Source organism: Xenopus tropicalis, chromosome 3, assembly GCF_000004195.4.
Source record: "Xenopus tropicalis strain Nigerian chromosome 3, UCB_Xtro_10.0, whole genome shotgun sequence".
NCBI lineage: Eukaryota > Metazoa > Chordata > Amphibia > Anura > Pipidae > Xenopus > Xenopus tropicalis.
In genome coordinates this window covers 91350887-91362887 of record NC_030679.2, presented here as the reverse complement: position 1 = coordinate 91362887, position 12001 = coordinate 91350887, and the positions used below count along the sequence as shown (strand labels likewise).

At 38.7% G+C, this 12001-nt stretch overlaps 1 protein-coding gene across 7 annotated transcripts in view; it reads right to left on the bottom strand.

Moving 5' to 3' along the window:
* The window catches only part of herc1 (HECT and RLD domain containing E3 ubiquitin protein ligase family member 1), a 138826-nt gene that overhangs the window by 42790 nt on the left and 84035 nt on the right, over positions 1–12001 (bottom strand). For 4 of the 7 annotated variants that reach the window (XM_018092387.2, XM_018092389.2, XM_018092390.2 and 1 more), the window contains 12 exons: positions 11108–11224; positions 10208–10418; positions 9845–9969; positions 9685–9738; positions 8818–9038; positions 7386–7654; positions 5508–5560; positions 5143–5343; positions 4046–4220; positions 3511–3784; positions 3186–3399; positions 615–820 (listed from right to left, as the gene is read on the bottom strand). In XM_018092387.2, coding sequence (XP_017947876.1) covers positions 615–820; positions 3186–3399; positions 3511–3784; positions 4046–4220; positions 5143–5343; positions 5508–5560; positions 7386–7654; positions 8818–9038; positions 9685–9738; positions 9845–9969; positions 10208–10418; positions 11108–11224 — 2120 coding nt within the window. The remainder of the gene's footprint in view (positions 1–614; positions 821–3185; positions 3400–3510; positions 3785–4045; positions 4221–5142; positions 5344–5507; positions 5561–7385; positions 7655–8817; positions 9039–9684; positions 9739–9844; positions 9970–10207; positions 10419–11107; positions 11225–12001) is intronic. The other 3 variants (XM_018092388.2, XM_004915969.4, XM_012966876.3) reach the window with 3 other exon arrangements.

Sequence of the window (12001 nt, the reverse complement as noted above, 5' to 3'; positions counted from 1 at the left end):
TGATCTGTAGCTTCAAAACAAAACATTTAAATAAAGGTGATTTCCATTTTTTTTCTGACAGGGACTGTTCAAATTTGGACTAAAGTTTAAAGGTGAATATTCCCTTTAGCCCATGTTTCCCTAGAAATAGAATATCCTTTTGTTGTAAATGTGTTTTGCTGTTTATGTAGTAACAATAATACATATTTTATCTTTTTCATTATGCTTACAACTAATACTGTCCACTCCTATCCCCTAAAATCAAGAAAGCTAGCTGTGTGTAAACAAGCCTGCTTCAACATGCCAAATCGTTCCTTACTCAAATATTAAAACTGCTAATATATCAGCGGTTCTCAACCTGGGGGGTCGCCTAAGACCATTGGAAAACACATATTTCCAATGGTCTTAGAAATAATTTTATGGTTGGGGGTCACCACAACATGAAGAACTGTATTAAAGGGTTGCGACATTAGGAAGGTTGAGAACCACTGTAATAGATATCACAGGCCAGTTAACTGTTGACATAATCAGCAGCTTTTATAGGCCAATTTATGGCCAGCTTAACATGTAGCCTGCTATTTGGCAATCTGCAACAATGTATAACGGCACAGTTGATTAAAATGCAAAAATCTCACCCTATTCTGGTGTGCTTCCAGTTTGGTGAAAGAGCACTTTCTAAGGTCTCCTGCCATGTCTGCAAGAGTCTGTGGAGCTGTCTGGTTGTCACGGTCATGAGCTGCCAAAGTTCGGACAAGCTGCTGGGCAGCCCACTGTCGGTGTTGAGAGGAGAGGCGTGAAGACAGACAACAGGCAGCCAAGGCATTAGCTAGCTCCAAGGGACCTAAGATAAAACATTAGTGAGAAAAATAAAGGTGTGAGAACTAGGGAAGCCATGGAAAAGGGTCAGCCAAAATCCATGTAGAATTTTATCTAAAATATTATGTTCCCAGCATTTTGTCATAGCAACAACAAAAATCAGAGCTTGTCTTAAATACTGCAAATCCTGTTAAAATCATGACACTTAAGACACACAGAGCCCTATTATTTATGTAAAAAGCAGACACGGACACCATGTCCGTGTGACTTTAGCCTTATGTTAATTCAGAAAGAATTCACAAAAAATTGTTTTATTCAAGAACAACAATAATAATGTTGTCATGTTGGAGCAGTAAGGCTCCACATAGATTTGAAATGTTCAATTTAGAAAAGTCTTGTTGAAATCCACATTTGAGGGAAACCCTTCCCAGTAGGGGGTAATTCACAAATATCCCCTAAAGACACACCCAGGGCTGCGGGAAGGTGACAACTTCAACGACTTCATCAGACAATGCAGGGCCAGCCCGTGGAGGCAGGAAGTTGGTTTCTTAGATCTGTTGATCAAAGAGAGACAAAGTGTGGACCTAGAACTGCAGGGGGGTGCAGCTATCAGAAAATATGGATTATAGAAATGGATCCATATCTCCGCTGCTTTAAGGTCCACATCCTCATAAATCACATAGGATTTATGAGGAGGCCCCAGGCTTCCCAATGATACCAAACAGGGACTGCCTATACCCGTCAGTGAGGAGGGATGGGTTCTGGGGGACTGGGACATGGAGACACCCCCCCATGTTTGGCATTTTGATCGCCCCCATATGGGTTAAAACAATCCCGTACTTTCATATTAATATTGGGTACTGGCAAGTACCAATATCATATGAAAAGAAACTGGCATGAAACGTGCAGCTCTCTACAGGGGGAGGTCATGTGACAAGCCCCTGGGCACTCCCTCCTCATGAATAAGGTAATGAGGGAGGGGCCCAGCAGGAAGGATAAAAAGGGTACACACCCAGGTACTGATAGCTCATTCTGGAGGCCGCAACTTATGTTGGGGGATGGGCTCAGGACTTCAAACTCTTGCCTCAGAGGACACAACAGATCACTCGGTAATGTACTTAGGATTTTCTCTGTGTTTTTATTCCCTTTTATTTTATTTACTGTTTGTACATGTCTCTTTTGTAACATATTTTTAATGCACTGTTTACCCTTGTAATATTAAATATAAAATGTAATAAGTTCTGTCCTTTGGCTCTATATCGATTCCCACGTACCTTGTATGACTGCTCAGGCCTAGAGGTGTATTAACTGCTTGGCTGTGTGTATACTAATTAGCTAGTGGACTGTCAGCAGGACAGTGTGTATATAAATTAACCGTGGCTGCTGGTGTGTGGAAGTAGTAGAACTATCCCTCACTGCAGTAGGAACGTTTGTGTTTGATATATTTGGGTAACTAGGTTTCTATCGCCTGTTAATGATAGATGGTGGCAGCGAATAGTTGTATTTGGGGCGGTGGTTTGTTTGGGGGTACTTGATGTTAGTCTAACCTGTGTGAAAGGTGACTGCGTGTAACCCCTTGTTCCCTGTCCCGGTGTCAGGCGCGTCTGTGAGTGGCGTTTCCCTGACAATAATGTACCCCCAGAATATCAAATTTCATTGAGGATTTGCTAGAGCAATGCAAAATCCAGGCTTCTCTCAGCCTGCCTTTTTTCTTCAGGCTGAGAGAAGCGGATTCACTTCCTTACGGTGCGGTGTGCCTCTACTGAAAACTACAGTATCTGCCTGATTGCAGTCACACGTAGCAGTGTGGTCAGTCTTAAAAAAACGCCTGCTTTTGCATTTTTCAGGCCGACCTGAGCTCCACTCCACACTCTGTGCGCCTAAGGATACTGTAGTTTTCAGTGCAGGCACACAAATGAGCATAGAGGAGCAGATCTGCTTTTCTCAGCCTGAAGGAAAAATGCAGGGCTGAGAGAAGCGAATCATATTCTCCATGTGCCCTCAGCCTTAGAGATTGCCAGTGCCTGTTCTTGCTCACTGGAATGCACAATTGCATCAATTCCACTTCTAGCAAGTTTTATGCAGTCTCATGCATAATATTACTATAATATTATTAAAAAAGTGTTGTGGTCCATTGTATTTAGGGGTACTACCAGAGACTGCACAGCAGCTTTATTGTGTTAGTAGGATACAACATGCCTAATGAAACAGCATAATTCTATGGCACAATTACACTCACACACTAGATGCACACAGATACCAATCCACTGCCTAAGGAGCTATACTATTCCACTACATCTAGGGATATAGTTTGAATTTGATTGGTTTGCTAGAGTTCTCATATTAAAACAACGACAAAGAACAGAACATTATTCTTTTTAGCAATGTACCTCTTTTCTCCATTTCCGCTTTGTCATAGTTGGGGCGAAGCTTTGCACCCTTGTCTGCAAGCAAAGCCACCAGAGCTTGAGTTACCACAAAGTTAGGGGATGTAACAAGTTTGTTTTCTTCAGCAATTCCACGTAGAAAACTAGGTAGAAATTTCCTCTGCACCGGGTCATCAACAGTGGTCAAATTGACACCTGTAGCTGCTGAAATCAAATTCTGCAGAAAATAAGGAAATATTATGCAAGCAATTAACATCTGTAGAGTCTGTACAAATGAACATTTAAAAATCAAGTCCTTGAAGGGACAGTATTTGTAAATACCTCCTACCTGGGTACAGAGTTGAACAAGAAGCCTGGCAGCACTTGGGGTGCTGGACGCTAGACATCCTACAGCTGTGCTCAGGTATGCAAGGCAGGAGATGGGTTTGCTGGTTTTGCTGTGCAGACCCCGAGAGCGCTCAGATGAACTTGGAAGGGTGGTTGAGGGGCTTGTGGAAAGGCCAGCTCTGCCTGCAGCAGCCAAGCACATGAGACGAACTAAAGTACGGATGTCTGTCAGACCTAGAGACTCGAGGCCTGCAGCAAGGCTGCAGCTGGACCCGCTGAAGACAAACATACACAGAAGTAAAACATTGGCAAATACCTATAAAACAATGCAGGGCGTTTTTTTTGCCACCTCAATATACATCTGAAGGGTAAGCTAAATATTATAATAAAAGGAATGGTTGTATGATATTGGTTTTTTTTATGAACTATATTTTGTCAGAGACTCTTAGTCCTTGAGCAATTGGTGAACATTGTAACTTTAACCACAGACAAAAGCCATACAATAAAACAGAAATTTTAGGGGGAAAAACACCTACCTGACAGACAGCAGAGAAAGTGCACGCATCACCATTGTGCGTGCCAGAAGAACCTGGGCAGCTGCAATTACCCTACGCAAAGCCATAACCCGATCGTGTGGATTTACTAAAGCAGCAGCCTGCTCCCCCAATGTTATCCTTCCCGATGAACTCTTTTCCAAAGTCCCTTGGCAACCTAGTAAGAAAACCACATGGGAATATAATCATAAAAATGACCAAAAAACTATGGCAAATAATAAATAACTCATAACACTCCCATATCATAACAGGAAGCAGAAGAAACATAAGGAACGAGGAAAGGCCGATAAATATGTAGGTATAATTTTGAGTAAGCAGGTATGGTTTAGCTTTACGGACTCCATATTGTTTTACTTTTAGTTTTCTGTCAAAGTATTTTGTGTTTTTCTGAACCAAAACTATTTATCATAACAATTCAGTTGGCTAGTTTATATTAGTGTCTAAAATGATAAATAGACAAACATTTAATACTTTATTTTTACATAAAACATGACTCACAAATTAGCTTGGGGGGGGGCGCATATTTGCCTAAATATTGCTGGAAGTCCAGCATCATGACAAGTAATGATCAGGGCTTATTATTGCTCAATGCATTTTTTTTTAACTATAGCTGGCACTTGTGGATTGTATTGGTCTAAGATAAATAAAAGGATTTAAGACTAAAAACTCTTTCCTTGGGTGAGAATGAGGTTGTCATATGACTGGAGAAAGCAGAAAATCCCAAAAGCTTCCTCTATAGTTAAGTTGCTGCATAAATATATCCAAGCAGTAGCTATAGTTTTTTAGAATGTAAATTTTCATTAATTCATTCAATTATGTACATTGTTTTCATGCAAACACAAATGCACTCAATTTTGATGACAGGTCTGTTTAATTAAATCATAGTGATCTTTTGGAGGAGTGATACAATTGTTACTTAATTTAGAGCCAATAAAACTGTAAAAAGTAGACATTTACGTTTCAAACTTTATTTATGAAAACACTGTGTCAAACCACAATTTTCTCTATTTAATGACTTTAATACTAGAAAATTAGGTTTACTGACCAGTGAATAGAGGAAGAAAATCACTTAAAATTACCGATTTGCATGAGGGTTTCCTCCATGCTATTGGTAGCTGTCACCATGGCAACAGAAGCACCAAGAGGATCACTGTCAGGAAACTGGACTGGCTCAGGCACCATCCTTCGCTCATTAAGCCCAAGTGGCCCAGCCAGCAGCTCAAACTCTTCCTCCCCAGTAAGCTTTTCATCCTCATCAACATCCATCATATCCCAGTCTTCTGCATAACGACCAAACATTATATGCATGATATTTACAGTCATAGTTAAGACTTTTACTTTTACTTTATCAAAACAGTCTTTTTTTTCTTATCAAAAAGCATCTAACTGCATGTATTCCCCCACATCCCTCGTAAGAATGTAATTCCACACCAAAACCTGTTACCTTCATATACACTGTCTTGTTTGCCAATGAGATCTGGAGCGTGTCCTTTGTACCTAAAATACAGGAATGTATTCTGTTTAGCACTTTAATTGGGATATCCACTCAAATAATGAATTTTTAAAATGGAAGAACATGTAATTCTAACTAACATTTCAATAAACAGCTTTCTGATTTTTGATTAGGTATGGATCTATACATCTGAATCCTTCACAAAATATTTGTCCAAATACCAAACTCAAAGCTACTTTTCATATTCAAATTTGAGAAAAAATGTATCAATTGCAAACAAAAAACTGTTGTCTATAGCTTTAAAATTACAATGTTTAGGAGCTGATTTATCAAAATTTGGTCAATTGTGGGGAAAGGTTGTGTATAACAGTGCATATTTATGAAAAGTCACAAGTAGGTTAATCACAATTACAATATGTTGCAGCACGAAAATTTCATTTTTCCATTATTATTCAAGCAAGCCAAGAAATAACTTCCTATTGACTTGCTTGAATGCCCACAGCATTCTATGGTATTGCAGAAGGATTTAGGTGCTGCAATTCTGATTTTTTATTTACAGTGGTTCTCGAAAGTTTGTGAGCCCTTAAAAATCTTCTATATTTTTATATAAATATGAACTAAAACATCATCTGATTTTCAAATAAGTCCTAAAAGTAGAAAGAAAAAAGAAAACCTAGTTAAACAAAAGAAACAACAATTATTATATTTGCCAAGTATTCATTGAAGAAAAAAAAAATAAAAAAATGACATGTGTGTGGCAAAAGAAAGTAAATCCTTAGGCATATCATATAATTTTAATGTGAAATCAGAGTCTGTGGTTTTAGTCAATGGGACTGATAAGGTTTGAGTGAGACCCTGTTTTATTTAAAGAACAGGGATCCAGCAAAGCCTGATCACACCATTTGTAGATGTCCCAAACAAGGGAGGAGTCTGAGGACCTCAGAAAAAGATTTGTTGATGCCCATCAAGCTGGAAAAGGTTAGAGTTTGGACTCAACTAATCAACAGACAGATTGTGTACAAATGGAGGAAACGTAAGACTGTTGTTACTCTACCCAGAATTGGTCGACCATCAAAGATAACTTTAACTGCAAGGCATCTAATAGTTCGAGAGGTTATAAAGGAACCCAGGGTAACTTCTAAACAACTGAAGGCCTGTCTCACATTGGCGAATGTTGATGTTCATGAGTCCACCATCAGGTGAACACTGAGCAACAATGGTGTGTGTGGCAGCATAGCAAGGAGAAAGCCACTGCTCTCCCCAAAAAATATTGCCGACTGTCTACAGTTTGTTAAAGATCATGTGGACAAACCAGAAGGATACTGGAAAAAAGTTTTCTGGGCGCATGAAGCCAAAACAGAACTTTCTGACCTAAATAAGGAGCGTTGCATTTGGAGAAAGAAAAATACTGCATTCCAGCATAAGAACCTTATCCCATCTGCAAAACATAGTGGTGAGAGTGTTCTGGTTTGGGCCTGTTTTGCTGCATCTTAGATTGGATGGCTTGCCATCATTGATGGAACAACGAATTCTGAACTATACCGGGAAAATGTCAAGACATCTGTCTGAACTGAATCTCAAGAGACAGCAGATCATGCAGAAAGACAACAATCCTAAACACACAAGATAGGAAGACAAAAGTGAATGTTCTGGAATGGCCAGGTCTGACCTTAATCCAATTAAAATATTGTAACTAGATTTTAAGATTTTTTATCATCTTGCAAAAAAGACGTACTGTTTAAATAACTTGAGGTAATGCTGATGTAATATAAACAAGACTGTGTAAAATATATTAGATAAAAAAGGGGCAAATAATGAAAACAAAGGATATGTTGATTATGTGAAGACTAATATTTTCAGTGGGCTCACTTTTCTGAAGCAGTTGCTTTACGTTTGCTCCTTAGACTCAGATATTTCTCCCTGCAGCTGCTACAAAGCAGGTAGTATGGATTTCCACTTCCACATTCCCCTCCAAACCAGCCATCCACATACGAGCCATTGCTACGATATCCCTGACGGTTGGCACTGTGCCCGCATCCTGGATGATATCTCTTCATGTGTTGGTTAAAGCTGAGAACACTGGCTTCACATAGTTCACAGATAACAACCTCCTCCCGATCATCTGTCTCACATACATGCTAAGGAAGAACAAGTTTAGTTTTAGGTTGAGAAGCTGGTATTTCTTTCACATCAAGCAAATTAACCAATTCAGCATGCATAACTAATAGTGCACTATTTTTATGAAAAGCAAAAAGATATTGCACTTTTTGGTACACACTAAGCAGTTTTATGATATAGTAGCATAGGCAACAGAAGGTAGTGGGAAAATACACAGGGTAAACTTCTAAGAACAGAAAAGGGCATATAATAATACCTGAACAAAACCCCCTATCCTGCCAAAATATGATGATATTTTTGGAAGGTCCCTGGTACTTTAAATGAATTAACGTAATCTATTACTTGAAGTGTGAGTAATCAGCGGTAATTATGTGCCATCACTTACATGGCATTAGGTTAATAATATCTACATTGGAAGCTCCATCAACATTAAGATGCCATGAAGATGCTGACAGAGAGAAGCGGATGCGCTCTCATTCATTGCTCCGTGGAACTGCAGACAGGCACAGGGGGAATGCCCCTAAAAACATGAAAACATGCATTTTTGGACAGATCTTTGCTCCTTGTAGCTGTGCTCAGGCTGATGCTGTGCCTGTCAGTGCAGCTGCATGGAGTTGTGAAGGAGAGCAGATCTGCTTCTGCCTACAAAATGCAGGTGGAGATAAGCAGACAGTATGCCACCTGTGTGACAGAAACCAGCGTCACTCTTTTAGAAAATCAGCGTCGCTCTTTTAGAAAATTGGACCTTGGATGGTCGAACAGAACCTAATGAAACAAGAACAAAAAACTAGGCCACTCTAGAATTTGTTTGCCTTAAGAAAGATACAGTATTTCTAAAGGAAATGGGATGATATTTACCTTTCTTTACCTACAATAATTTGTTATTCTAGAATTGTATTAAAGCTGTGACAGTTTACAGAATACAATATGCATGGAAACTAACTACTTAAAAATATTTTATAAAGCAAAAATTAGACATATGCCAGTCAGTACTACATTAGACAACGGGAGACTCTAATTGAACATTAGGACAAGACCCAGACAAGACAAATGCTTGATGAGATGTTTAGCAGATGATTACAAATGCTAAAAACAGTTTGCATGCAATGATGCAGCTCATTTCATGCAATACTTGGCACAGGGATTAGAACATGAGAGCAGCCTCAACTGCTGTCACACACACCCAAGTTGGCCAGTCCAGTACCTCTGGGATCCAAATTCCCAGAATATCATTATCACTGGCCAAGTCCTGTCCAAACATCGCTTCCATAGCCTCTTCATCAAGGTCGATCTCCAACTCCTCATCTAGATTAAGATCATATAAGGCTCCAGGATCCTGCTGCAGGGATACACCTTCTCTCCTGCCTTGATTTCGGTGTGCTTGGACTGTACGGTACAAACCAGCTATTCAAAGAAAAGAAAATTAATAGCTAGAATCAAAAAAAGTAAATTGCTACTGAATGGAAAGCAAAAGAGAAAGAAAGAACTGTAAATAGACCTTCTTGTCATTCTATTAAAAAGTCTATCAAGTAATAAAAAAACTAAATGGACTGACTGCACTACATAGTACTGACTGCCTGTTTTGACCAATTACTAGTGTTATGGACTGCACATTTTTAGTGCTCAATTAGTTAACTAGTTAACTAGTTAAAACACATAATTGTTCTAATGGGTGATGGCTGACTCTGCTAACGCAAAAATCATTTATCACCTCTAAACTCTAATAAGGTTTTATTACTGCTACAGCGGTGTACACAAGGGTCTATAATTTACTAACAAATTGACACATAATAAGTAATTAGGGCTTTGTCCACAAGGGCTTACAACCTATGGGGTGGGGATAGTTAACAACATTTTGTGGCTCTCTAGGAAGCATATGTTGGTTGTTAGTGAGGAAGTAATAGAGTAATATGATGCATATAATGACCAATATATAAAAAAAAAAAGTCTGGCTTTACCAAACAAACAAAAATAAGAAAACCTATAAACAACTTCTGTATTTAAACATGTACTTATTTAACTAAATAAATTAACTAAAATCATTACTGACCATTTACAGTTAAATTGTTAGGTCCCAACTGGGACATCCACTTGAGTACAATTTCTTGTAGGAGGAGTTTCATCAGAAAAGAAAACAAAACATTGACAAAGAATCACAAAGTGGTGTTGGCAATGTAAGAATCTCACATTATTATATAACAAGCTCATACCAGCTCTTGCAAGCAGTGTTCTTGCTGCCAGATCAAACTTCTGCCTTCTGGTGACAGTAGACCTGCCTCTGCTTTGTTGCCCACTACTTGCTCCTGCATTTTCTGTGTGCTCAAGGCTGTCTGGGCTACAGTACACAAAAGTGTAAAACATCAGTTTCATGTACTGTTATCCTGCTTATGGAAATCAAAGAAACTGCAAACTTGAAACTTCAAATAAGCAATATTTAAAGACAGAGCCATCGGGGCCTGAAGAAAGGAATTAGGTTTAAGCAGTATTTCAGGTTTAAGTTTTAGGAAATTTGTGATGGGAAAAACATCTGTTCGTTGCAAAATGCATTGCTAGCAAAGTAACCAATACTGTACCTCCCACAAAAGCATTCTTCCATCTCGGCGGGATCTGAAGAGGAAATATCTCCAGTGTAAGCTGTATCACTAGATTTGCCACCATGCGCTGTGCTGACAGCTCCCTGGCATTGCTCAGTTGTCCGACCAGAGAATCTCTCTTCATCATCAGGATGCTCTATCATCCACATAGCCAATACAGTAATGTTCTGAGGGTCAGCCTCTCTAGCACCTATAAATAGTACACAGACACAAGATTACAAATTCTGTGCATGCAAGGTGCTATGGTAATTTACTATTTCAATACATATAAGATAATGGCTATGTTGGAAAATATTCAGTTAGACCAATATAGAAATAAAGATATTCTCTCCAAAAAAAAAGTTATGATTCTGTTGTTTTGCAGACCATTAATATGTAAACTGGTTTATTCTGCCAAAGTTACAAGAATTGTGCAATTTAAAGTGCTTCATAGTTTGCTGATTTCACAATTATAAATCATGACAACCTTGTAAAGGTTGTTTACACAAAAGAATGATATTGAATAGATTTTATAGATCTACCCCAATCGTCACTAGCCCAGGGCAGTAATAAATAAAGTAAATTCTGTATGGCTTTTGTCCACAAATTGTGTGTGCTTATCTCAATCGTTGAGATATGTTGTGATGTTGGTGAGGGACAACCAGGAAGTTCAGATACCAGATGTAGTGGTGTGCAAGAGACCTTTAACATTTCCTAACAGAAATGTTCAAAAAACATGTGAAAATAATTTTGTGGGGGGAAAAAAGTGCAAGTGGGAAATTACAGAAAAGTACAATGTAAACCATTTTTAGCTTTCACCACTACCTTACCACTAAAGGATATGGTTTCACTTTAACATGTACAGATAAGTGTAAATATGTTTAATAGATGCATGGTTACCTGTGGCTTCCATGGCCTTTTTGATCTGTCTGATGGAGAAACCCATTTCTAGAAGCGGTACCACCACAGCTGGAGGAGGAGGAGAGGTAGAAAGACGACTACTGGGATCGGAGAGAGCTGATGGAACAACAAAATATGTTTGGACTTTTGACAGTAATTTGGAAATATAAGAGGCAGTAAAAGGATAATTAGAAATGGCAACCAACTTTTGCAAGGCAGAGATGACAAATATATATACTTCTATATAAGGCATTAGATGTCTTGGTTAAATAAAGGGTTTGAATAAAAATGTACATTCTGAAACATTTTACATTCTATGAATACGTTTCAAAACAATGGTTTAAGAGCACTTATAAATTATTTGTGCTGCTTAAGAAACTAATGCAGTCACCTGCAGGTAGAACAATAAGAAAAAAAATTGATTGGTTCCAATAGCCATGGGTTATTATCCCCATGCAATAGTTGCCCAGGATCAATGTAAATCTGGCAAATCTAATTCATGAAATTTCTGCTATCCCAATACATCCTGACCTCTGCTGTTAGTCTCTTTTACTTTGCCAGGACCTGGTGGAAAAATGACACTAAACGCTTAAAGGAACAGTAACACCAAAAAATGAAAATGTATCAAAAGTAATTAAAATATAATGTACTGTTGCCTGGCACAGGTATTTTCTTCAGAAAGACTAGTATAATTTATATAAATACCCTGCTGTATAAGCCACATGGGGCAGCCATCCAAGCTGGAAAAAAGGAGAAAAGGCACAGGATACATAGCAGATAAGCTCTGCAGACCACAATTGTACTTTATCTGTTATCTGCTATGTAACCTGTGCCTTTTCTCCTTTTTTCCAGCTTGAACGGCTGCTCCCATGGCTACACAGCAGGGTATTTTAC